The 24540-nt window shown below is 47.5% G+C and overlaps 7 protein-coding genes and 1 non-coding gene across 8 annotated transcripts; 5 read left to right on the forward strand and 3 right to left on the reverse strand.

Moving 5' to 3' along the window:
- The first annotated feature begins 372 nt into the window (after positions 1-372).
- Positions 373-4712, forward strand: F4817DRAFT_326232 (prion formation protein). Its single transcript, XM_049301858.1, has 2 exons — positions 373-3207; positions 3261-4712. Exons 1-2 carry the CDS (start codon positions 602-604, stop codon positions 3997-3999), a joined length of 3345 nt encoding a protein of 1114 aa, XP_049162655.1. The 5' UTR covers positions 373-601; the 3' UTR covers positions 4000-4712.
- A 160-nt stretch (positions 4713-4872) lies between these two features.
- F4817DRAFT_326233 (glycosyltransferase family 25 protein) lies at positions 4873-6693 on the reverse strand. Its single transcript, XM_049301859.1, has 2 exons — positions 6294-6693; positions 4873-6226 (listed from the first exon to the last, which is right to left on the reverse strand). Exons 1-2 carry the CDS (start codon positions 6444-6446, stop codon positions 5192-5194), a joined length of 1188 nt encoding a protein of 395 aa, XP_049162656.1. The 5' UTR covers positions 6447-6693; the 3' UTR covers positions 4873-5191.
- On the forward strand, positions 4928-4999 carry F4817DRAFT_t21. Its single transcript has one exon. It is a non-coding gene; the product is annotated as a tRNA-Thr (tRNA).
- Positions 6694-7575: 882 nt separating the features above from the next.
- On the forward strand, positions 7576-11743 carry F4817DRAFT_213765 (ankyrin). Its single transcript, XM_049298724.1, has 2 exons — positions 7576-7967; positions 8021-11743. Exons 1-2 carry the CDS (start codon positions 7828-7830, stop codon positions 11541-11543), a joined length of 3663 nt encoding a protein of 1220 aa, XP_049162657.1. The 5' UTR covers positions 7576-7827; the 3' UTR covers positions 11544-11743.
- F4817DRAFT_367494 (Clavaminate synthase-like protein) lies at positions 11743-13345 on the reverse strand (the record flags this gene model as incomplete). Its single annotated transcript, XM_049307131.1, has 2 exons — positions 11743-12802; positions 13012-13345. The coding sequence occupies 2 exons, from the start codon at positions 13343-13345 to the stop codon at positions 11967-11969; spliced, it is 1170 nt and encodes a 389-aa protein (XP_049162658.1). The 3' UTR covers positions 11743-11966.
- Positions 13346-13648: 303 nt separating this feature from the next.
- F4817DRAFT_326239 (MFS general substrate transporter) lies at positions 13649-15544 on the forward strand. Its single transcript, XM_049301860.1, has one exon. The coding sequence runs from the start codon at positions 13995-13997 to the stop codon at positions 15414-15416; it is 1422 nt and encodes a 473-aa protein (XP_049162659.1). The 5' UTR covers positions 13649-13994; the 3' UTR covers positions 15417-15544.
- A 1407-nt stretch (positions 15545-16951) lies between these two features.
- On the reverse strand, positions 16952-20791 carry F4817DRAFT_326242 (uncharacterized protein). Its single transcript, XM_049301861.1, has 4 exons — positions 20143-20791; positions 18218-20079; positions 18012-18133; positions 16952-17889 (listed from the first exon to the last, which is right to left on the reverse strand). The coding sequence occupies exons 1-4, from the start codon at positions 20237-20239 to the stop codon at positions 17667-17669; spliced, it is 2304 nt and encodes a 767-aa protein (XP_049162660.1). The 5' UTR covers positions 20240-20791; the 3' UTR covers positions 16952-17666.
- A 542-nt stretch (positions 20792-21333) lies between these two features.
- On the forward strand, positions 21334-24480 carry F4817DRAFT_213905 (uncharacterized protein). Its single transcript, XM_049298725.1, has 8 exons — positions 21334-21794; positions 21874-21950; positions 22057-22116; positions 22179-22325; positions 22380-22734; positions 22892-23067; positions 23124-23128; positions 23264-24480. Exons 1-8 carry the CDS (start codon positions 21619-21621, stop codon positions 24368-24370), a joined length of 2103 nt encoding a protein of 700 aa, XP_049162661.1. The 5' UTR covers positions 21334-21618; the 3' UTR covers positions 24371-24480.
- Positions 24481-24540: the final 60 nt, after the last annotated feature.

Raw genomic sequence — 24540 nt, forward strand, 5'->3', positions numbered from 1 at the left:
CGGTTACACGTTATTGAAACTCCGCCCGTAGGGCTCACAACAAACTTAAAGTTACCTTCTGATGTTATGAGCAAGGTACGCTGTTGTGATTGGTTGGATATGGACGCTAGATGGGCGAAAGTTTAGACCTTGAAAATTTCTTTGCTAGGCTCTTCGTCAGTGACCTTTTGTCCTAAGACGGCTGCTTGTAGCGTGAAGCCTGGGGATAGATCTAGATTGGCTCCACAAGAAGACGGCAGCAAGAAAACGTGCGCCGAAGATAAGAAGGTACGTACCGAGAGGACCCATTCTATTTTCGGTGCATAGACCCTTCATACCCCTGTACCTAGATAAAGGGAGAAAACTTTTCGAGGGGTAACATCAAAGTCGATAAGGCCAACATTTTTTCAAAATTCCCATCCCGTCTTCTTTTAACTCCACACATCAAAAAAGTAAGACGCTGGCTCACCGACAAGGTTTTCAGCGCCCACGATCGAGGGCATTTCGGGCAGTTCAGCTGACCCTTTATTAAAATTGCGGCGCCGTTTGCCTCATCGTTTTTCAACAAGTTGGGTGTTTTCCTTTTTCTTTCTGCCCAATTCGTTAAGAACGAGCGCTCACGATGCCTCACCAAGTGTCGCCGCCGATTATGATTTCTAAGGCGGGCGCCCCTCCTCCGCCGTCGCAACAAGATGTCTCATCAATTCTCGACACTATATTTACCGCCAAAACCTCCGCTTCTTCGGTCGACGCCTCTTATGGACTATGCGAACTCCTGTTGAACACTGTAGGCTTTCGGGGTCTACATGATTACGGTGTATTGGCAGAAGTCAAGAAAGCCGCATCTGATAAGAAGAGTGGATTACGACGAGAGGGTGCCCAGAACCTTCTCGGCGCCCTCTTTGAGAAGTTCCCACCTCGGCAGCCGCTGAGTGAAGTTGTGTTCTTAATTCAGGATGGTGGTCTCGTCTCGGTTGCTCTAGACGCTTTAGCCGACAAGGGCACAGTTGTCCGCGATGCTGCGCAATACGGACTTGATGCGCTCTTTGGTCATTTAAGTGCTGAGGCTATGGTTGTTGGCTTGTTACCCGCGCTTGTAACTTACCTGTCAAAGAAGACTGGAAAGTGGCAGGGTACAGTTGGCGCCTTGAAGCTGATGCAGAGGATGGCCGATAAAGCAAAGATGGAAATTGGTTGCACGAAAGAACAAGCTCAAGAGAAGGATACCCTCAGAGAGGCTATGGGCGAAAAGCTGGCTAGCTTGATCCCCATAGTTGAGGGCAACATGCACGACCTCAAATCCGAAGTCGAGAAGCAAGCACTCATTACGATGCAATCCCTCACCACCCTCCTATCTAACGACGATGTCGCTCCTAGGATTCCCCTTCTTGTCGACACTATGCACCACCCTTCGACCCAGACCCTTCAGAAGGCCATCCACGCTCTCTCGCAGACGACCTTCGTCGCTGTCGTGACATCGCCTGTTCTTGCTTTGCTTACTCCCTTCCTTGAGCGAACCCTTAACAATCCCACCACCGCTCAAGAGGTACTACGACAAACTGTCGTGATCACTGAAAACTTGACCAAGCTAGTCCATGATCCTATCGAGGCACGTACATTTTTACCAAAGCTTCAGCCAGGTGTCAAAAGTGTGGTTGGTCGTGCGCCGCTACCAGAGGTGCGCGAGCTGGCTACCAGGGCTTTGGATGTCATGGATAAAGCTATGGGCAACGATGAAGCTGTGGTGGAGAGGACTTCTGCAGATGACGTCGCTAAGGTTCTGGACTCCGAGATCAAGAAGAACGGGGGACTCTCGGGTGACCTAGAGTTTTATAAACTAGCTCGTCCTTATATCTGCAAGATGGTGGCCGAGGATGCTAATCATCGTCAAGTTGATCGAATCCCGGCTAGAATCGCGCCCTATCTTAAAGATATAATGCATAAAGAGGGTGCCAACGACATTGTCGCTTCCGGCGTCTATGAGTTCTACGTTGCCGAGGACTACCGCAAGTACGGCGTCCCGGAGAAGGAGGACGATGGCGAGACTGAGATTGTTAATGCAGACTTCTCCCTGGCCTACGGTGGCATGCTTCTTCTTTCCCACACCAATCTTCGATTATTGAAGGGACACCGATATGGTCTTTGTGGTCGCAACGGTGCCGGAAAGTCTACACTGATGAAGAGTATTGCTGGTGGCAAGCTGGAAGGCTTCCCACCTCAGGATGTCCTTCGTACCTGCTACGTCGAGCACAACCAAGGTGAAGATGCCGATATTAGCATTCTGGATTTCATGGTCAAAGATCCAACAATCGCATCTGAGGGCAGAGAGCGAATTTCCGAAGTCTTAGCTGAATTCGGCTTTACGGCAGGCCCTGAGGGTAGACAATCTCAAAAGGTTGGCTCTCTGTCAGGAGGGTGGAAGATGAAGCTCGCTCTTGCTCGAGCAATGTTGCAAAAAGCTGATGTTCTATTACTTGACGAACCTACCAATCATCTCGACGTTGCCAACATTGCTTGGTTGGAAAGCTACCTTAAGAGCCACACAGACATCACTAGCTTGATCGTTTCCCACGATTCTAGTTTCTTGGACAACGTAACAACTGACATCTACCACTATGAACCTGGGAAGAAGCTTGGTCATTTCAAAGGCAACCTCTCCGACTTCGTAAAGATTCGCCCCGAAGCCAAGGCTTACTATACTCTTTCCGCCTCCAATGTTCAGTTCAAGTTTCCTCCTCCGGGTATCTTGTCAGGCGTCAAGTCTCAGACGCGGGCGATCATCCGAATGACTGGGGTTTCTTTCCAATACCCTAAAGCGCCCAAACCATCGCTCACAGATGTCTCGTGCCAGCTGTCTCTTTCTTCCCGTGTTGCTGTGATCGGACCGAACGGTGCTGGAAAGTCAACCCTGATCAAGCTGTTGACGGGTGAGGTGGTTCCGACCAGCGGAAAAGTTGAGAAGCACCCTAACCTACGAATTGGTTACATTAAGCAGCATGCTCTCGAACACGTTGAGATGCATCTCGAGAAGACGCCGAATCAATACTTGCAATGGCGTTACGCAAACGGAGACGACAGAGAGGTGTTCCTGAAGCAGACCCGTATTCTTTCAGATAAGGACCGAGAACAGATGGATAAGCGAATTGACCTCGGCGATGGAAAGGGCGAGCGACAGATTGAAGCTCTTGTCGGTCGTCAGAAGTACAAGAAAACATTTCAATACGAGGTGTAAGTTTACCGTTATTGTTCTACTCTTAAAGACAGCCACTAACAATTTACAGGAAATGGAGAACATGGCTACCAAAATTCAACTCGCAAGTCTCTCGGGAAACCCTCTCAGAATGGGGCTTTGATAAGCTTGTACAAGAGTTCGATGATCACGAGGCGTCTCGTGAAGGTTTAGGTTACCGAGAGCTTCAACCTACGGTCATCTCTAAGCATTTTGAGGACCTCGGTCTCGACCCTGAGATTGCCAACCACAACGAAATTGGTAGCTTGTCTGGAGGTCAGAAAGTTAAGGTCGTTATCGCCGGTGCGATGTGGAACAACCCTCATTTGCTCGTTCTTGACGAACCTACTAACTTTTTGGATCGCGATTCTCTTGGTGGTCTTGCGGTAGCCATCCGAGACTTCAAGGGCGGTGTGGTCATGATCTCTCACAACGAAGAGTTCGTCGGTGCTCTGGCTAATGAACAGTGGCACATAAATGACGGACGTATGGTCTTGAAGGGTAACGCCTCGATTGCCACGGATCGCTTTGAAGACAGTAGGCCAAGCAGCGGTCTTGCAAGCGGTATTACCAGCGGGGTTAACAGCACAGCAGCTAGCAGTGCAGTAAGCAGCGCCGTCAACAGCGGTACTGAGGATAATAGCCCATTGAAGTTCAAGGCTAAGAAGAAGAGGAAGAAGACTAAGAAGGAGCTCAAGGAGCAGGAAGTGCGAAGGAGACTACGCCATATCGAGTGGCTCAACAGTCCCAAGGGTACACCACACCCAGCTGATACGGATGATGAGGAGTAAGGGGCGGCCATCTCTTCTTAAGATGGTACCTTTGATGAATTCTTTTACGCACGTCGGTCTAGAGGCTGGTGACTTTCATTCATATTCAAGAACTTGGACCCCCGTAAACGAGGGCTTTTGATAGAGTTTTGCGTTGTTTGGGAAATTGGCATTATAATCGACGACGCATTGACGTGTCCCGTACAGGCGTTTCATATAGACGGATAGGGGAATGGCATGATAGATAGAATGAGGGGCTCGTATTCGCATAATTCGACCCTGGAGCATGATGCCGAATAGATACGACACATACATAAGTCATGAGAGATATTTATTAGTTCCTTTGCTGTGGTTTATGTGAAGTGTCTCTTATGTACCTGTGATAGTTGTTTACTTTGGAGGGCTGAGACTTTTATCTGGGGCGGAATAGTTCGGGACTGATTACGGATCGCAACAAGATGGCTCTTGACTTCCGGGATGGCCCTATCTTATATAGGGTTTCCTGGCTATTTCATAAAATGATACTCGCTTTCGTGCGTGACGAGAGGAAGCCAATGGTATTTCCTATTTGCTCAACTTGCTTGGGATATTCGAACTACATAGAACTTTACTGGACCCCTAAGGGTAGTATTTTCAATAGAGACTATTTATAATAATCTCTAGCTGGCTCGTGAGGAAACAAGCATATCCTAGATTTATAATATGCACCATCCAACGACTAAACCCACCTTATTGGCCAGCCCTTTCTAGACCCGCGGAGACTCGAGAGGCTCAAATGGTAGAACTCGCTAATTGGCCAATGGTAAGAATTCGCACGCGCTTACCATACCAAGGCAAGGAAAGCGTAGTGTTTGTTTCCACTTCTGCCACTATCATAGTTGATGCCAGAATGAGGGTAAATTAAGGTCTTAAATATAAACGTGTTCGACAGCGGCTCGAGAAAACGAACGCCCGCATGGCACAATGGTACTGCGTCGCACTAGTAATGCGGAGATCCCTGGTTCGATTCCAGGTGTGGGCATATTTCATGAGATATAAGCTAGGCTCTCTCTTCTGGAGTTGTTCCTTTTTGCTTTTTGCTTTCGTTCCCTATCTTTTAAGGGAGTGTTATTGTTTGGTGGAGTGTCAAGGGGCGATTAGAGGGGTGGTATCTCTAGTAGACCTAAACTAAACATATAAAGAGCCTAGGTATATTAACTTCATAAACTCCCATCTATTTCCATATAGTGTCCCCGTCATCGGGTAGTTGGTCCACCATCTCATCCTCCCGCGCGCCAGCAACTAAGCGGTCGATGTTCTGCCGTACGCTTAGTCTTATATATGGCGTGCCCGTTCCCTTCGCGTAGCCACCGCCTTGGCCTTGGATATTAGAAGCGCCGCCTTTCGCATAATGATGGCTGAATAGGGGCGGCTGTACCGTGAGGCAAACGGGAGCGGATCCTCCACGCTCATGAGCAACCCCGCTATCATCTTGTATCCTTGGATTCAGACGAGACTTGTTCTCGACAGCATACTTCCCCTCGCACCATTTCTGCAACATCAAGTCCCATTGGGTATCGTAGTGGTCGTCGAACTGCGATAAAAGCTTGCGGGCTCCCTGGCGGCTGACGGCATAGGCTAGGGTGCAGACGTTCCCGCTGGACGCGTGGACGACGCGAGTATGCGGCGGGTATAGTTCGCCGAGTTTGTCGTTCAGGGCAAATGGATGAGGCTTGAGATGCTTTGGAGCTGGGACCGTCTCGTCTCCTGGGATTTCGATTCTCAGAGGCGATATGAGAGATTGGCTGTCGGGGAACTCTGCACCGCAGTGGCCCAGCCACAAAATATCCCAGTCATCCCCGTATGTGGTTTGGTGAATTTTACTATCCGTGCCAGCTTCCGGGGACAGTTGTACGGTTCGGTGATTATCAGACTTGGACTCTTTTAACCAGGTCCTCGAGGCCAATGCGAAAGTCTGAAGTTGCAACTTTAGGCGTACATCCCAGTCTATATCGTCCTCTAAAATGAGCGCACTTGTTAGGTTCTCACTTATAATTGATTGAAGCGCATTCATATGCGACCTCCAGGACCCTTTCGCCCCCGATGACGAATGTATTCCTCTACGAACAGGCACATCACGGTCTGACACCTGGCCGCCCGGTATGCCGTCAATCCATGTGAATGTGAGATTGCTGGCGGCACCTGCTAAATCCATAGCATCTCGACGATCTTTCCGCGACGGCAGGTTGATAACGAAGATTTTTGAGAACTTTAGGCTTCATTAGATCTAATCCCAATGCACACAGGAGAGGTATAAGGGGGGGATGAGATCTTACACCTAACGTATCATCAAACACATCTTCTTTTTCGTCCAGGTTCCAACTTCTAAAGCTCTTCGACGTGTCAGGAACCAGGAATGTCCGCCAGTATATGTAGAGAAGAGGGGCAAAAACGCAAACGGCCGCGATAGCTCTACGGTAGGGCGGCATAGCGCGCGAATGTCGAAGAAGAATTACATATTATGTTTTCTCGTCTCACTCTAGTACTCTAATCTGACGACTAGCTAGGCATATTGCCAATGAAAACTTGGTATTCATAGGTGATGTGCTAAGACCTTCAATGTGGCCTTGACAGCTTGATATTATGCGGCTCATTTATCAAAGTTGGTTCGCGGTTAAAGGACCGGCTAAATTATATTCGTGACTAGGTAGGTAGGTACCTATATTAACTTACTTATTGTCACACAGCCGATACGTACTATTAGGGCGATTTTTGAGGCAATGTTGATGTAGGTAATTACTGATGATCTGATTGAATGTTGTAAGATCGTGAGAAAGAGTGAAACACTAACAGACTAGGTTAGGTACCTAGTTACAGGGAAATTAGGGATTTCGGGTCACCTGACGGGGCTGACTAATCTGACACTTATGTTGTAATACCTAACTTTTTATGAGAAGCTTCCTCGACCTCATTTCCATGTCGAGACTCTTCCATGTCATATAAAAGGTAGTAAGGTCAGTCACCCCTTCTATTATAATTCAATTTCCTATGTTTGATTATATTGTCTTCCCCCCTCGCTTCTCTTTTCCTCCTACATTCCATGTAACAGCTTATCAAATACTTGCCTAGGTATTGCATCTGACAATATGTGTCTTAATTGGTGGGAGGTATGGCTTGGTTAATCTGACGCGGTCAGGCTTTGGGCCATTGTACAACCTCAATCCATGGATACTTGGGCAAAAAAAAGGCGACATGCAAACCCCCATAGCCTCGGACATATTCAATTTCAAGACGAAGCGAAACGGGACGTGGCTATTCCTTCGTGCCTTATCACACTTCAATTATTTTATAAGCCAATTGGCGTAAGTAATATGAAGAGACAGCGTGCCATCGCGGTAGGAAGCTGGACATTATCAGAGCCTGCTGTTGATATATAAGATATGGTTGGTATGATTGGAAAGGAGAGAGACACGCGGCAACACCACCCTACTTGCCTACCTCCTAATGTATTACCTACTCCTGAGTTGCAGTGACGAAACCTGACTGATGAAACCTGGTTGACAGAATCTGAAAGACGAAGCCCTAGGTCTATGGTACGGCATATTATGACGTGTCATGGAGTTGCAGCAATATCAAGGCGGGCGCATTTTTACGTCTCTGATTGGTGGCAGGCTCTCAGTTTGCTTAGCCAGTGTCAGCGGTCAAATATTATCAGCATATATATCTGGCTATTCCTCTTAGTGACAACAACGTGATTTTTAAGCAGTTGTTACTTGTCACTATTGTCGTTGATTGAAAGAATCTTACATCCTACCCCTGATTCGAGATATAGTAGCTCATCGTCGTACGGCCTATACTATATCAGCAGACATGGCTAGTAAGGCACGTAAGATTCCCTCAGAGAATTGGGAGCTCCACAAGGAGACTATTCTGAGCCTTTACCTTACTTCTGACCTCTCTGGGGATGAATTGGTTCAGACCATGGAAAAGGACTATGGGTTTGTTGCTACGTAAGGTTAGCACTCTTATCGCTCTTCTATCCTATCTAACCGTGTTCATACAGTATATCACAATTCGAAGCTCAACTACGAGTTTGGGACGCTCGTAAGAATATAAAGAAGGACCAATGGGAAGTGATCTTGCCAAAGATTGACAGTCTATCTTCTCGCGGTATCCAAGCCAGAGTGATGATGGCAGGTCACCCTGTTCCAATAGACAGAATCCATCGAGCCAAACGCTACTTCAAGGGTGATCACCATCCTCGGAAGCGACGCCGGGTTGAAGAGCGCTCGAACCAGGCGATAAATAGTGTCGGCGGAGGGGTTGCCATCGAAGTTCAGGACTTCGACGGCAACTGGACTCCATATACAGATGTAGCTGGTGGAGATACTCCCTCCCAACAACAACCGTCGGGTATCAATGAAATACTGGAGTCCGCTGAGCAGGAGGTTCAAGTCGAAAACTGCTCTACTCAAGTTGTCCCATACCCCGACGCCATCGAGTCCCCGACACTTCCAAATACGCTTCTGGGACTATCATCGTCTTATACTATGAATCTCATTACCTGCGATCAGTTCATAAATGTCGAAGATCAAAGATTTGCGCAGACTTTAAGTTTTCAAGGCCAAGTTGCACAGTCGCCGATGCGCTTTGAGCCCGACGTTAACATTGCGGGCCCAGCCTTGGAGTTCGAGTTGACCCAATTTTCTCTTTGGTCAATGTTTTTAGAGGGTTTGCCTTTTGAACGATTTGAGCGTGGCGTATTGTCGAAAAGTCTTCAGCTTATGCACTCTCCACCCGACTGCCGATTACTACCCGGGGCTGGGAACCGGGCGATGACGTTTCTCTTCGAGGCCGTCACTGCTATGACAAGTGCCAATGGGAAGTCTTTCAACGCAAACGCTGCCCGTGCCAGACTTACCTTACAAACTTTGGACACACTTCTTCCAAACCACCAGCCGGATTATGGAAATAATGAAGCGACCAGCCTCTCACAGCAAAGGCCCGAGGTTGAAATTTGTCGGGTACTTCTATTTTCGGCTGCGAATGGGTTCACTGGTATGAACGACATACCACTCGAAGTCGTACCTAAATTCCTTGACCAGAATAGCAACGTTGCCAAGCTATTGCCACGCCTATTCCAAGATAAGCCAAATCACGTTATAAAGGCTCTTGCGGAAAATCTATTTCGTACGTGGATAGAATCTGGAGATTATATGGCAATCAGACTCGTCCTCAAAACAGGCATACTAGACGTCAACAAAATATGCTGCTTCGTTGAAGGCAAAAGGTATACGCCCCTTGAGCGCCTCGCTGAGCTTCAGCATCTACGAGCAATTCACGAGTTGCTCCAATTCAAAGCTGATGCAAACCGAACATTTTCTGATGCAGACCGAATAATCTCCAATCATTTCGGCAGGGGGCCCCTGAAATATTTGATAGAGGAACTTATCCCTGAAAGTGGTCGTTATCATAGTGCTTTCTCCCAAGACTGGCTCGATACGGTGGATGCCTTAATCCGGGCGGGGGCGGAAGTGCACGTATGGTTCGTGAATAGTGCGCTCCGTAAGTTTGTTCAAATGGACCTTGCTAAGAAGCTCTTATATGCGCTCAAACCAGCGCAGCATTCCGAATTTATATCCAAAACATACTACCATAACCCATCACACGGTTTAAGCTTAGTCGCACAATCTTTTACGGATAAAGAGACCAAAAAAGCATTCGCCAAGATACTATTTGACGACTGCGAGAAGACTGGCTGCAAACAATTTTTAAGCCGTTACTCAAAGGAAATAAATATGGCACTCTGCACTGGTGCCAAACGTGGCCACATCCAACTTATGCGGTCCTATTTCCAATATGCGAATGATCCCGCTGCAGTACTCGTTGCAGCAATCGAAAGTGGTCATGACGAACTTGTCGCATTCCTTCTTACTCAAAACTCGAGCGTGCATCCTACTTCTGAGAATCATTCTGGGAAAACACCACTATCTAGCGCAATAGAATCAGGAAACTCTGCTCTAGTGAGAGAGCTTGAAATTAGGGGCGCCTTAGAGCACCTTGACGACGGAGGTAGACATGAGTTTTCTGCCGCGCTTTCTGCTGCTGCTAGTATAGGAGATTTCGAGTACATGAAGAAGCTCTTGGCCCTCTATCCCGAATTTAAAAACTGCGACATAGTGTCGGCATTAAAGCATGCGCGCAGAGATGACCGAGATGACATCGTGCAATTCTTACTCGATGCAGGAGTCGGCCATTTGGGTAGGGACGCATCTGAAACAATCTCGGAACTTTTCATTCGAGCGTACGGCAATAAGTCGCTTTTGTCTGACTTAATTTCTGCCTACCCAGACTTCAAGATAGACAACATTAGGGAATGCGATTTACTTAGAAAAGATGTGGAGTCGGGGAATATGGACATGCTTAATTTCTTTACTCAGTCTAGAATTCTCAGTAGAGAGTTCTTGACTCAATGCCTACCAATCGCAGTTGAGCAGCGCAACAGTATGATGGTTCGTCGTTTACTCGAATTAGGAGTGGATATATTCGACGATGGTATCGAATGTGATTTATTCACAACCCCGCATATGGATATGCTACAGATCTTGCTTCAGCATGCTTCATCAATGGAGATTTGGATCCCTTTCTTTGGAACGTGGGCTCTCATGTGTGCTATTGAAGCAAACGCCAATAGTACCGAGGTCTTAGACTTATTCATTAACTGCAGAGCCGTTGACTTTAAGTCCACAGTTCCGTATGGGGAGCCCGAAGAAAACAGGTGGTCCCCTCTCGGATTAGCCATTGCGACAGAAGCAGAGAGTTGTCCACCAGGCTTCCCATTGACCAAACGACTCCTTGACGCAGGATGCGATATCAATGGGGTCGTATTCCTTGATGAAGACAAGCGCGGGTTTCGTAGACATAAAACGCCACTCTTGATGGCAATCGAGACGAAGAATCAACTCCTAGTCCAATTCCTTATAGATCGCGGCGCCCAAGTCAATAAAAAAGCTACTCGAGGAATTAAAAGAACACCTATTCAAGCTGCTGCGGAGCAAGGTAGCCTTGATATGGTAAAACTACTTATTCAAAAGGGTGCAGACGCCAACGACGAACCAGCAACTTTCGACGGTGGAACGGCGTTACAATACGCAGCTATGAGCGGGAATTGCAACATCGCCGCTCTATTGCTGGATTACTTCGCAGAAATATCTGCTCCTCCGTCCCTATGTGGTGGACGGTGGCCCATCGAAGCGGCAGCCGAATATGGTCGACTTGACATGATTCAATTCCTCTGGAATGCGAGCGGCGGGGTTGGTTTCCCGGCGGAGCAATGCCGCGAAGCGATACGGCTTGCGAAGGAAAATAGCCACGGCGCATGCACTGATTTGATACGGGAACTGGCTGTTTCGAATGGAATCTTACTTACACTCGAAGAATCTGAGGATGGTGATCATGACGAGGAGGAGGACGACGACGACGACGACGAGGACGACGACGACGACGACGACGACGACGACGACTCTGACGACGACGACTCTGACGACTACGACAGCTATGACGACGAATTGGAAGAAGGTGTTTGATGACTAATGTCAAAAGGGCATAAAATATTTACCCAATAATAATCATTAAATTAAGATCACCTAGATCGTATCTATGGCGTATAGGACATTTGGGGTACCGGCTGACATAAAAGGTGTTCTGCGAAAATAAAGTCTGTAACAGTATCGTCACTCGTTATCTTGGTCTCGTGCTCTCGTTTTATTGGGTGACTATTACGTTGATTTTGATACCTCTTGGAATATAAGACTATATAGGGGTCATCTTTGATTTCTCTTGGCGGCGATTTATCGACTTGAGTCGAATAGAACCAGAATTATATTCTAAACAGCGGCATAGGAGATACCATGCGCTTATTAAACCCACCTCGCTAACTCAAAGCCATGAGAACCATTATGCGAGTCTCTGAATATCTATAAGCTATGATAACAACCTACATAACCCAATTATCCCTCAAGAGCCTGTACAACCTGCGCCCAATCCTCCGAAATATAAGCCCCAGGGACCTGGCCGTCAAACAAACTAGCCATAACCACGCGATCAGCCTGCTCGCCCTGCCAGGGCTCCCGCCCATGCTGCGCAATGATATTATCATACACCAGGACATCGCCCCGCTGCCACTTATGCAGCACGCGGATCTCATCCGTGATGCTCGCCAGCGCAGCCAGGTACTCCTCCGGGATCGGCGTCCCGTCCCCGAACAGCTGCTGCGTGACGTTCCGCCCGGCAGCCGCGTTGACCCGCACGTTCTTGTAGTACGCGGCCAGCCCGGTAAACAGGGTGGGCAGATCCGTGCCCGGCTGCGTGCGGATGGCGGGGAGGCGGTGGGTCAGGACGACGCCGTCGTCGTCGGTCCATTCCCACGTGGTGTACTTGCCGCGGCCGTACCGCGCGATCTGCGCTTCGATCTTAGCGCGCTTGGTCGCTTCGTCATCGCCGTCCCGGATCTCCTTTCCAAAAGCCTGCTTTAGCGTCGAGCCACCGGTATATTGCTTATCGGTCTTGTAAGTGACTTTGCTGAGGATGCCCTTTTCGGCGAGCTGGTTGATGAAGTCGGGGATTTCCTGCTGCGCGCGGTGGAAGAGCTCGATGGAGGAGGATATAGGGGTTTCACCGCCTTGGTTGGGGGCTTTGTGGCCGTAGAAGAATATGTACTCTGGGGCGTGGGGGACTTGGGGTGATTCGTTGTGGTTGTAGATTAGGACTTCCTTGGGGGATTCGTTGGCTGGAGCGACGTTGGGTGCGAGGAGTGGCCTGTCTACGACGATGCCGATGATTTCGTCTGCTTGGTGTTAGTGGTTTTGGATTGATTTTCATCCCAGGGGTTAAATCCGGAGTACCGGAATAACGGCATATTCAATGATGGGAGTGGTTTAAGACATACTGCGAAGACGTTAGTTTTTGTATATCATAATGACATTCTAGAGACAGTCCAAGAACGAAGAGACATGAACCAAGCGCTGTGGTTTCATACATACCGTGGTTTATAACCAAAGGCATGGGCAAATCTGCTAAAGTCATTCGCATCGTGAATTGGCAGACCCCTGAACAACAGCGTTCCGTGAACAGCCAACTTCTTAGTTAGTATGCCACCCTGCGATTGGAGATGCTTTACTGTTTCAATAACAGTGTCAAGATCAGGCACCACATCGCTAGGCGTTGATGGCCGGAGGGCGAGTGGAATCACAGTGCCTTCCGGATGGGGCGGCCCGAGTACTCGCTGATTACTCGACGGGAGATCAAACTGTTCGAAGGCCAGCAACGGAGAAGTTATCTTCTCGGGCTCGAACGACTGTATCGTCGCTTGCTCTAGTGTGGTAGCCATGATAGATATCTAGGTATTTAATTCGTACTCTACAAGGATTTCCAATGTTACTCGGAATCTATTCTTAAAACTAATATCCAGCTTCAAGAATCGTGTAGACATAGTATACCACGGCGATAAAGCTCATACTGGACTAGTATCGCCGCTGATAGCATCAACCTATCATGCTAGTGTATATCCTGCATCTCCCATGCCCCTCGATTTCTAGACTAAAATCACGTCATTGCTTGGGAGAACAATTAAGGTAGCATTGTGAACTTGCCAATACTGATAACCCCGCGCCTCATTGGAACTTCTATTAGATGTCAAGCACATAGGAGAAACGCCATGTCTATTTGGGGGCTAACACAATATACGCCACCTACCCTGCCTAGATGCCTAGCCGCCTAGCGAGCACGTCAGAGCTATAGAAACTCGCGTATGTTTTGTGATAAACTCAATGGGGAAAAAGGTCTGGAGCGAGGGTTATCGTTGAGTTATCTCCGACCATAAGATGATAACATTGGCATGAGCTTCCAATTAATATATATATTCACAAGCTCTCATGCTGACCTAAGGGACGTCCCAAAGAGTTTGAGTTGTATAAACTTAGCTTATACTAGTTATATCATCTAACATATTTATTGCTTTTTACTCAACACCAGTCGCCATGTCTGGGGGGTCAATTGTCGCCAAGGATGGCCTCAATATAGCTACTCCGACCTCCGTCACGGTCGTAAATGAGGACGGCATCCCGTCAAATCCAGATAAAATCCCATTCTTCAGGAGCACTCTATTCCAGATTCTTGTGGTAGGCATATGCGCCTTCTCCGCACCCGGAATATGGACTGCCATGAACGGTCTCGGCGTAGGCGGATCGCAGAGCCCGGACCTCGTCAACGCCGCCAATGCGCTGCTCTACGCGTTCATGACGGTGACCTGTTTTGGCGGGCCGTGGTTGACGAATGCCATTGGGTTCCGCTGGACTCTGTCTATAGGGACTCTTGGGTATCCCCTGTACGCGGCTGGGCTCTACGTCAATAATCGATGGGGTAATACGTGGCTTGTCTACGTCGGCGCCGTTACGTGCGGTATCAGCGCGGGTTTCTTCTGGAGCGTGGAGGGTGCCGTCTCGACGGGATATCCTGAACATCACAAGCGAGGCCGTTATATCGCGACGTGGTTTACGTTCCGCAACTTTGGGAATATTATCGGGGGCGCCATCTCGCTGGGTCTGAATGTTAACGTGAATCAACGCGGTCAAGTGGGATACCAAACCTATCTAGTTTTCATCGCCATCCAATGCCTCGGGTGTCCACTTGCTCTTCTCCTTTCTAACCCCGAGAAGGTGCAGCGAGATGATGGAACTCGTATCGAAGCGCCTAGGGGAATTCATTGGCGCACTGAACTCCGCGAGATGTGGAGGTTGATAAGGAGCAGTTCAATCTTACTCTTGACGCCCCTTTTCTGGTACTTTGGTTGGGCCCAAGCATATCCGGGAACTTATCTGGCAACATACTTCACAGTTCGATCGAGAGCCCTTGGCGGTTTCATGTCCGCCATCGTCGGCACTCTGGCGACTTGGTTAGGTGGCTCGCTGGTCGACGTTCACTGGACGAAGAAGAGGCAGACTCGAGCTATTAGTACATACGTCCTGATCGCACTGCTTAATAGTGCGACATGGATCTGGGCAGTGTATATCCAGAACGAATATCGACACACGCTCCCTATCCTGGACTGGGGCAACCAAGCCGAGTTCGGCCGTGGCTTCGGCGTTTACATGTTTGAGCGTCTCAGCGCCGGAATGGTCGAGAATTACATCTATTGGTGTATCAGCAACTTATCGGATTCTCCGGGCGACCAGATCAGATATAGCTCCTTGCTTCGGGGGATCGAAACAGCTGGTCTCGCCGTAGGGTTCGGTATCCAGGCCGTCCCAACAGCGCTTATTGTTACGGCCAGCATTAACCTTGCGCTCTGGTTCATTGCGTTGCCGTTTAGTTATTATGCTACTTTGAGGGTGGTAAAGAAGTTCAACGAGTTGGATAAGAAGCGCGATGAGATTGTTGACGTTGAGACAACACAAGCGTGATATTTGAGAGTATAGGTATAAAATCATAGCTTGTGTTACCTAGGTCAATTATCTTTTCGTATATTGAAGCTATTTAGAGCCTTGCTGTCGGTATCACGGCGCGCTGCGTACATCAATTTAGGTCCATACCAGCATTACGTACCTTTTTTTTTTAGGCTATTTCGTAAATCGTTAACCGTCAAGTCGTAGCTACCTTCATAAAGACGCTCTTTCCTTACTAAACCGTTCCTTAGGCCATACCCGATCCCACCTTTCCCTCTTATTTCAAACTTGTGCCAGGTTTGAACTATTCATTCTTCTACAACAACGCCCTTTTCGCGTAGCCCGTATTCGAGTCAGCCGCCAAAAGTCAGTCACCGAAAGTTAGGTACCTGTCGGGGTTGAACTATCTTTCGTCAACAGCCGTGCCCGAACTATACGTATCGTCGCCGGGTTCGAGCGACATACACATACATTCCCTAGGCATCTATCACTCTTGATAACTATTCACCAGATTCACCAAAATGGAGGAACCATCATTTAACTTTCCCCCGGTCCCTCAGCTAACTGGAGAATGCAACTTGAAAGCCTGGAAACGTCATATCTACCAATCCTGCATCTATTACGATCTTGAGGGCTTTTTACTGGGTACTGAACCTGAACCCCAAGACGTTGACGAGTTTCTAAGATGGCGCAAAAGACGTGTACAGTGCATGATTATTATTACTCATTCTTTGAGGACCCCAGAAATAGAAGCACAACTTGAAATAGCTGGCTGGAAGGAGAACGAGGAGGACCCTAAGGTTCTATATGATCTTGTCTTATCAACCATCCCGAAAATTCCGGAACAGTCTATCCCCGAACTCTTCTATCAGCTCATAGATCTTAAAATGGATACCGTCACATCATTGAGTGATTATACCATCAAATTCCGAGAGATCACTGATCGTCTACAGCAACTGGGTCTGCCTGTTGATGATAGGGTAAAGATGCTTATGATTATGAAGCAACTCAAGTCTCGTTATCCTCTATGGCATACTCTTCTCGAAAGAGACTTTCACAAAGGCACCTTAACGTGGGATTTGTTAATGGTTGAAGTCATGAAGGGCATCTAAAAGGCTTGACACCTCAATATAGCCGCCAAGATACCAAAGACCGTCTGCTACCTATACGAGAAGACACATCCTACCGATTAGCCATTTTGTTACGGCTACCCAAAAACCACCCCGGAAGCAAAGCCAAGTGATTTACGATGTATCCTAAATTACGTCCCCAAAACGCCTCAGCCGATGTGGCGGCGTTCACTGGCGTTACAGCCAATACCTATTTGTAATGTTGGGTTACTTACAAGAGTGGGATTATTTTTGCGTAATAAGCCATCACATGTAAGATGGATTAGGTAGCACGGTTATCCCGCAATAGCACCATTCCAATAGGTCGACAGGCGTATATTACCAGATGGCCTACTTCATGAGATTTCTATATCACTTAAGTAGCTGCCTAATACGACAAGTATCGCATCTAGCATATTGCATCCTCGCGATGCAACAGAAATAGGTATAACAGTAAATAAGAGTGCAGGGAGAGTATACGAAGCTCGGCGCTACCAAATACAAAGACACCTAATCTCCAAAGACTCCCGGGTTGCTTCACCCTCTGTACCAGGCAATTCAGTTATAGCTGGTAGATGGAGGTTGTGCGGACTTGTTTAAACGGATCCGGGTGCGATATAGCGCAGCTTGCCCGATCCTAACTCCCTGGGTAGAGTATTTTTAGTCTCTGTTACTACTTCGGTCAACATTTTATATCAATATCTACATCCTAGATACCTGTAATCGTTCGAAATTAGTTGTCAAAGTGTGAGAAAATAGAAACTGCCTGAAAATGAGTGTCAATAATGCCTAACTCGCCCAAAAACCACAATAATCTAGCATCATGATTCTATACGGAGATATCGGACCCTTCATGCAGCCACGGAACGGGGTCTCTCGGGAGTGGCTGCTGCACCTCGGGGTCTTATGCGCGAACTATCGATACTCGTAATAGGACCTGGGACAGGTCGCGCTGGTAATAAGCTCTGTAAATGTAAATCAGCTCTGTAGAAGTCGAGGGACTTCCTCGCCACCAAAGTGAACACAATCCTGCACATATACGAATAGCCATCAAATCGTGTAGCCAAAAAATGTCATGAAATATCATTATTCATATGCAACCTCTATCAGATATCATCAATCATACCAAAACTCTATGCGGGCTTAACAAATGCTGCAATCATGCGTCATAAGCGGTAGTAGGCCTAATAATATAGACCTCGCCAACAAGAATAGCACAACCGACAACCATAGAAATCGTGATGATCGGAAGATTCACACGGGCGAAATCGAGCCTTCGCACACGGATATGTTTCCTGGCGAGGATATCGCGCCAGAGGAGGCCGGCTAGGGATGCACTGAAAGCTGTGCTGAACGCGCCGTAGTTGACGCCAAGTGCCATGCTATTGCGTATTAGTTAGCGGCTCGCAGTAAGGTAAATGAAAAATAGGGGTTGAATGTTGTTTGGCGCTCAGTTAAATGAATATAAATCACATCAAACGCTTCGTAAGATAAAGATACGTACCTGTAAACCGTAGCCCAAAAGGTCCGGTTGGAGATTGGTGTGTTATTGGCTTGGTGAATCTTCTGCCACGCCTGTATTACGCGGGAGAGAAGGATGGTGGTACCAATGTTGGTTCCCGCGAACTAAATTGGGTTCAGGGGTTAGCTGATCAAGACCAGGTACCTACTCAAATATTAGGTACAAGTGAAGTTTGTGTGAAAACTTACGTTGCAAAGTATTACGGAAAGGAATCCCATCCCGCCAACACTGCCAATCGTTCCCGTCCTATTCACCCAGTGGTCCCAACCGTAAGCAAACACGGGCACCCAACCCTTCGTAACCAAAGCTTGTACGAGGACAAACATGGAGAAGGCAAAGGGGACGAGTGCGAAAGGTAAATGGCTCATAACTACTGCTGCCGTTGGGAATGTCTCCTGTGCCCATCTATAACCGTCTATAGTTAGCGATACTAGCGTCGCTTTCTCATTTTCTTGCTGGATCGCGACGCTGTAACGAGGTTGCTTTTCCGCATCTATCTCTCGTTCGAATGGCACTCGGCTCTTTTCACCTAACTCTCCGCTTAATATACCCTCCGATGGTTTAGATGAGTCTTCATGGATTGATCTCTGGTGTTCGCCAAGCGTGTTCGTCGCGTTAGTAGAGTGGCCGTCGTGTAATTGAACTTCCTCACTTGGCGGCTTTATACTGGCTTTCTCGGCTCCTATAGTAGTCTCAACATCCGTATTTGAACCGGCTAGGCTTGCGCGGGATCTAATACCACTGGTAGTGTCATTCTGATTCTGCGATTTGGTATCTAGCGAACGGCTGTGTGACGTGCTAGGTTGAGTATTAACACAACTTTTCTGCTCTTGCTCTCGGTTTTGACTTGAAGTAATCCCCTCCAATTCTTCAAGTTCCCTAGCAAGTCGCTCAGCCCGAGCTCGTTCGATATCACGTCGGCCATCACGGGCGATCTTTCGCGTCTCTTCGCGATGAATCCATCCAAATGTAACATCCCAGCAGAACATGACGAATGCGGCTGGTAGAGTCACGTAAAAGACAGGGTGTTCACCGGTACTCTGACTGGCAGCATTGATCGCAAGGATTGTGATAAGTGTTGCAGCCATGATGACGGCTCCGAAACCTGCACCGCCTTTATCTAGGAAAGGGTTCATGATCTCTTCCAAGGACAATAACTTGCTTTGCTCGCTATTTGCCGGATCATCCTCCTGTTCCTCAGCGTTTCCCCTAGCATGAGGAATGTTGGGATTAACAGGTTTCCTAGCTTTTGCCTCCTCCGAAAGCTCATGCATCTGGATTGAGAGGGGGATAAGGGTCTCATCCGCGAACACGATGTAAAGGAGGAAGGGGAAAAGTACAATCGCTGTGATAACGACAGGGACGATCATATTGGCGGTGTAATCGATGAACCTAATATTGAAAGCGCCTGCGAGAACAAGATTGGTAGGATTAGACGACACTAAAATCGCCGATGCAATATTCGCTACCGCAAATTGGGCGAAAATCCACGCCCTGGGATGTATGATGTTGCTCGAGACCCGGGTCATGTACGCAAGAAAGGCCGTGCCAGATAGGATGATGGGATCGTTGCCGATAAATGTGCCCAAGCTAAAAAAGAAGGCGTACAGGTAAAAAAAGAGCCTGTGGCCAAACTTCCCTCCTTTTTGGAGCACCTTAAATGCGAGGTATCTGATAAGACCAGAAGCATCGATAGAGATAGCGATGTACGCCAGCGTTATGAAAAAGGCCATGATGTCGATGGGCGAGATGTGGTTAGCACCAATCGTACCACCGTACACCTCCTCTCGGCCAATTGCTAGAATAGCTAGTAGAAAGAGATCCGCTATCAGGGGCGCTGTCACAAAATTCATAGGGAATCTTAGTCGTACAAAATGCCTAGCTATGCCATGCTGCTCCTCGTTGTGATCATTATCAAGGTCAGCCTCATACTGAGAGCCTTTTTGCCGTGGGCCTATCACCCGCAAAGCAACCAGAGCATTTAGTATGGCATTGGAGATTACCCTAGGAATGTACAACGGGATATGAAAGGGGAAAAGCACAATGATATCTGCGTGGTAGTGTAAGTAGATCGGTTGAAGATGTCGTATGCCTGGATAGATTTTGTACTTACTAGTGATGACGAAAACAACGAGGGTGACGATTGATCTCCACTCTCGAATTATACTCGTATCAAGATTGATGTCGATATCACTAAGATCCTCAGCCATTTTGACAGTTCCTTGGCGAGGCTAGTTGAGCTGTCTCGGCAAAACTTTCGTGTTCCCGCAGTATTAAATCCCAAAGATATATTGCGATATTAGGTAACCAAGAAGATTCCTAACGAGAAAAGGAGTAGTCCCACTAGACATAGCCTAACAAGTAGGTATATATAATCTTTTCAGAACGCAAACCTCTTTAACGCGTACATTCTGTGACGATGAGGATTTAGGACTGATGAGATTGAAGAGGTCTGTATTAGATATCTTCGAGCGGTGGGGTTAGACAGTAGAATATCAGATGGAGGCTGAGAATGGCCAAGACACTCGGGTACCTGAAAATAAAACCATACACATACCTTTGCAAACTCGATTACTATTACATATACGCATGAATCTCCTTCGAAACAAACAGTATCTACGAAGGAGTATTAAGACGAAAGGTAAAAGAGAAAAACAGGGCTATGACAATGGTTGAATATTAGAAGCTATGATAGATGCTTACTCTCAGCCGCTCGGTCTAGCTATGTACCCCAGTCAAGACCCTGTTAGGTTTTCTTTTCACTGTGGCTGTGTTGAATGATAATAATAATAATTAATCACGCTATGCAACTGTAGTGTATAAAATATAAAATCAGGGTTATGCAATGTACCCTCGAACCTAGTCACAAACGCCAATCGGGAGCGGGAAATGAAGTGATTGGTGTAACCCGATTAGCGACATCTAAGAAAGGAAGGATGCGGAGAAGATCCAGTAATAATGGTGGATTCTGGGGTTAGACCCGCTCTATCATCCCTATTCTGGGGTTCGGTATAGGGGGTGCGTCATTCTGTAGTCAGGTGTCTCCCCTTCTAAGCGGCCCTAAGCCTTAAAGAATCCTAGCAGAGTACAAACACCAACCACCAAATTATGTAGTCGCCGGCTTATTATGTACTTGCTCGTATTCATACATCCTACATCCTACCTACATAGGTACATGATAATCGAAATGAGATGGGATTGAGGCTGAACAAAATCGCCCTCGGTGCCCAGAACCGTTCCGGGGGCGGTGCTCGTTGGCGTTGGGTGTGGGCGACATATTGTAATTCAGCTGACGGAATCTTGCTTGATAATATTAGATTATGATTATTTTCATTTACGCGTCGTTTCGTTAGCCCTACGTTTGAAACTACGAGGCAATCGATGCATTTGAAGACCTACATACCTCATACTCTGCTGCTTTCATGCTTTATTTTCACTTGTCCTAGCTCCTAGCCAGATTATCTACAAAATAACGCAGTTAAATGTTCGAGATGGGACATTTCTCATTTGCAATCCCCCCGTAACCAACCCCCTTACGAATGTGATTACCACGTCTGTTTACTCCTTTTGGAGTCGTCTTTCCTAGGTCATGCCAGCGCTTCCTTCGACTTTACTACTGAATACCATTGCCGGTCGAGACGTAACGCTCGAATCTGTTATTGCCCTAGTTTCTAATGCTACTAATGCTACCAACACAGACGAAGTTGTCCAGGTCATCTGCGCCTGGCCGGTGTCAGGGCAGTATGGACCGGGATCGAGGGTTTTGTAAGTTACCCTACCCATTCGTATACAGTTCTCTATAGCATCAACTGTTATACCAAACTAATCATTAATGTCTTTATAGATACTATGTCCTTGTAGCAACTTGCGTCTTTGCTCGAAAAGCAGAGTGGCTTAGAAACGCTTGTCTAGCAGCTGCGTGTAAGTACCTAACTCTTTACTCCTGTTGTTTGTCTACTATAGCAACCCGAAACGCTTATACAACTCAACGCATACAAGTAATAGTAATTAATGTAACGAATTACAGTGATTTTCCCTGCCGTTGCAGCCCTTCATGGAATTGTTCTCGCCGCAGTACACGTAGATAGTAAGTATTTATAACGTCGAGCCAAAGCTTTACAGCAACTAGCTAATGGCACTTTACCTTAGCTGCTGTTGATATGGACATCTATGGGGCCTTTCAGTTTTGCTCGATTGGAATACTAGCGGCTCCATTGTCAGTCAGGATATCTCGAACCTATTTCGAAAACCCTGGCCGGAACATCATCTTTCTCTGGACTGGCATCGTTCTCGCTGGTAAGTTTCACGTACTTCCATTACGGGTTTCGGGATGTACGCTTACGAAAGAAGGTCTACTTAGTTTAACAGTCGAGTTCTTTCGGACCACAACATCACCTTGCACGCACGACGAGTCAGGTCGCCCTATTCCTCTCCATGACTATAGAGATTTCCCCTACGAGAATGCATTTTGTAACCTCACCTGCTCCATCGAGGCAGGGCCTTGGTCTCCCCTACGGCAAAAGGCTACGGATGAAATCTACGTCATACCAGCACCGAAAAGACTTGCGTTTAACGCCGTTACGCTTCTCGCAGCAGCTTGCTGTATCCCCGCTGTCCTCTCGCTCGTGTCAATGTGGAATAAAATCCTTGAGATTAACTGGAAGTCAAGGTTCGGTCCAGCAAAAGGGGACCAGCTAATTGAAGGGTAAGAAGATCTCAATAGTCTATTTCCCCTATTTCACCTATGGGTAGTACACAGCCCTACGGCATAAGTACCTCCTACCTAATTATCGTCGATCTAGATTACCCATGCATGTTTCCCTTTGAGAACATCCGTTACTAACAACAAGCGCTACTAATAGGACGAATGGCGCCACCGTCGAGACGATGAGTAAAGTCAATCACGTCGTTAGGCTTTTCTTAAGCACCCTAGAGGTTCCTCTATTCAGCGCTGCGGTAATCGCCATTATCATATTTGGCGAATTAAACTTCTTCAGTCCCGAAGTCTCATATCAGACTGAACCGATGGGTAGCATAGGTACGTACTAACCGGCATTTGCAACTGGTTCAAAATGCTAATAGTCATGTTAACAGGACAGGTTAGCAACCAACTATTTTCATCTTAAATCGGAGTAGTTCTCTCAACTCACTCATGTCCTCTTTCCACTCTCAAGATTGACCTAGATTCGTCAACTTTACTCGAGACATTTTACTAATTACGGCATTCCGAATAGTGGGCGCCCCTTGTCGGTACTGGACTTGCTGCGTTAGGATCTCTTTACATGCTTCTCGCGGTAGATATAGAAGCTTCGAAGAAGGACGCGAACCTGACAGGTCCTATCCATCACTGCAATTGCTCGCGCCATCATTTCAATGACGGACAACCTCCTACTAGACCCAGGGCCAGCTCTTCTCTACATAGCGGGGACATTGAAGTCACACACTGCGATGACATTACCCATCCGGAGCATGACTCAAGAGACTCTCCATCTATACAAGAGATTAACGGTGGTCTTTTCATTAGTTCCTCTCACTCCGTCGCCTCCCCAAGTACAACCCATGCTCGATCTACCTCTTCAAATAGCGGAAGAGAAACTTCAACCGAACTTGCGCCCACTGAAAGTCGGCCATCTGTGAACGACATAGGTAACCGGCGTAAAGTGTACAATACGCTACTGGTTGTTAGTAATTATCTGGGCACGGCATCGCAGGATCGATTCGACGATTCCGAGTTTAAGCATGGGAAAGCGATAGACTTCCCTGAGATCCCGGCGGAAGATAAAAGAAATCCAGACCTACCTCGGGTTAGAGAGGCGTACAACCATTATCGCAACGAAGACGAGAGCGCTAGCATACGGCCAAGAGCAGGTAGCTTCGCCGGTAGTATTGGCTCTAGATACAGTATTGAAGGTAGTCCGGCGAGGACACGAGCAATATCAGCCCCACACCCACCTTCGCCCGTATCGCGTTCATCATCACCGTCGCCCTCAACACATGGAGTTCAGCACTCGAATACCTTACCAGTTGACCAAAGCTCATTCGATGTACAATCTCAAGAAGCATCATCTTCTACCGGGCAGACTAGAGGTAGACCAAGACAACGACGGGACACACTCAAGGTCCCAGTAGTTCATCCTAGTTCTCCGCGGGCCATGCAAACCCCTTCGCCAGTTGCGTCTTTTACTACTATAACTAATAACCAGGGCTCTCCTTCAATTGTTATATCGCATGATCCTGATACCGGCTCTGCTGTAGACGATATTCCTGTTCTCAACCCCCCTACCATTCGACCGAGCGAGCCAGACCCAGCACCGCAACCGAAAGCCTCGCCCCCACCGTGAAAGGGGCACTTTCTTGGAGGAACGATTAGAAAAGTATTTTAAGTATACCGAGGAAAGAGTTAAACGCATCAAAACTCCACGACTATCTTGATAGACCCCATTGAGACATCGTCTATATAGAACGATCAGGGCTTCTCGAATTACAGAATAAGACGGCCTGTGGAAATTCT

Source organism: Daldinia loculata, assembly GCF_022478755.1.
Source record: "Daldinia loculata strain CBS 113971 unplaced genomic scaffold F4817scaffold_5, whole genome shotgun sequence".
Taxonomy (NCBI): Eukaryota; Fungi; Ascomycota; class Sordariomycetes; order Xylariales; family Hypoxylaceae; genus Daldinia; species Daldinia loculata.

What these genes read in the sequence shown, in the direction of transcription:
- F4817DRAFT_326242 (XM_049301861.1), bottom strand. Translation starts at nt 20,239, where the DNA reads ATGGCTGAGGATCTTAGTGATATCGACATCAATCTTGATACGAGTATA. An exon ending in TTTCCGTAATACTTTGCAAC is followed by an intron (nt 18,134 to 18,217) that starts GTAAGTTTTCAC and finishes AACCCAATTTAG; the next exon opens with TTCGCGGGAACCAACATTGG. An exon ending in TTTTGGGCTACGGTTTACAG is followed by an intron (nt 17,890 to 18,011) that starts GTACGTATCTTT and finishes AATACGCAATAG; the next exon opens with CATGGCACTTGGCGTCAACT.
- F4817DRAFT_213765 (XM_049298724.1), top strand. Translation starts at nt 7,828, where the DNA reads ATGGCTAGTAAGGCACGTAAGATTCCCTCAGAGAATTGGGAGCTCCAC. An exon ending in GACTATGGGTTTGTTGCTAC is followed by an intron (nt 7,968 to 8,020) that starts GTAAGGTTAGCA and finishes GTGTTCATACAG; the next exon opens with TATATCACAATTCGAAGCTC.
- F4817DRAFT_326239 (XM_049301860.1), top strand. Translation starts at nt 13,995, where the DNA reads ATGTCTGGGGGGTCAATTGTCGCCAAGGATGGCCTCAATATAGCTACT.
- F4817DRAFT_326233 (XM_049301859.1), bottom strand. Translation starts at nt 6,446, where the DNA reads ATGCCGCCCTACCGTAGAGCTATCGCGGCCGTTTGCGTTTTTGCCCCT. An exon ending in TGTTTGATGATACGTTAGGT is followed by an intron (nt 6,227 to 6,293) that starts GTAAGATCTCAT and finishes TGAAGCCTAAAG; the next exon opens with TTCTCAAAAATCTTCGTTAT.
- F4817DRAFT_213905 (XM_049298725.1), top strand. Translation starts at nt 21,619, where the DNA reads ATGCCAGCGCTTCCTTCGACTTTACTACTGAATACCATTGCCGGTCGA. An exon ending in GGACCGGGATCGAGGGTTTT is followed by an intron (nt 21,795 to 21,873) that starts GTAAGTTACCCT and finishes ATGTCTTTATAG; the next exon opens with ATACTATGTCCTTGTAGCAA. An exon ending in CGCCGCAGTACACGTAGATA is followed by an intron (nt 22,117 to 22,178) that starts GTAAGTATTTAT and finishes ACTTTACCTTAG; the next exon opens with CTGCTGTTGATATGGACATC.
- F4817DRAFT_326232 (XM_049301858.1), top strand. Translation starts at nt 602, where the DNA reads ATGCCTCACCAAGTGTCGCCGCCGATTATGATTTCTAAGGCGGGCGCC. An exon ending in AAAACATTTCAATACGAGGT is followed by an intron (nt 3,208 to 3,260) that starts GTAAGTTTACCG and finishes AACAATTTACAG; the next exon opens with GAAATGGAGAACATGGCTAC.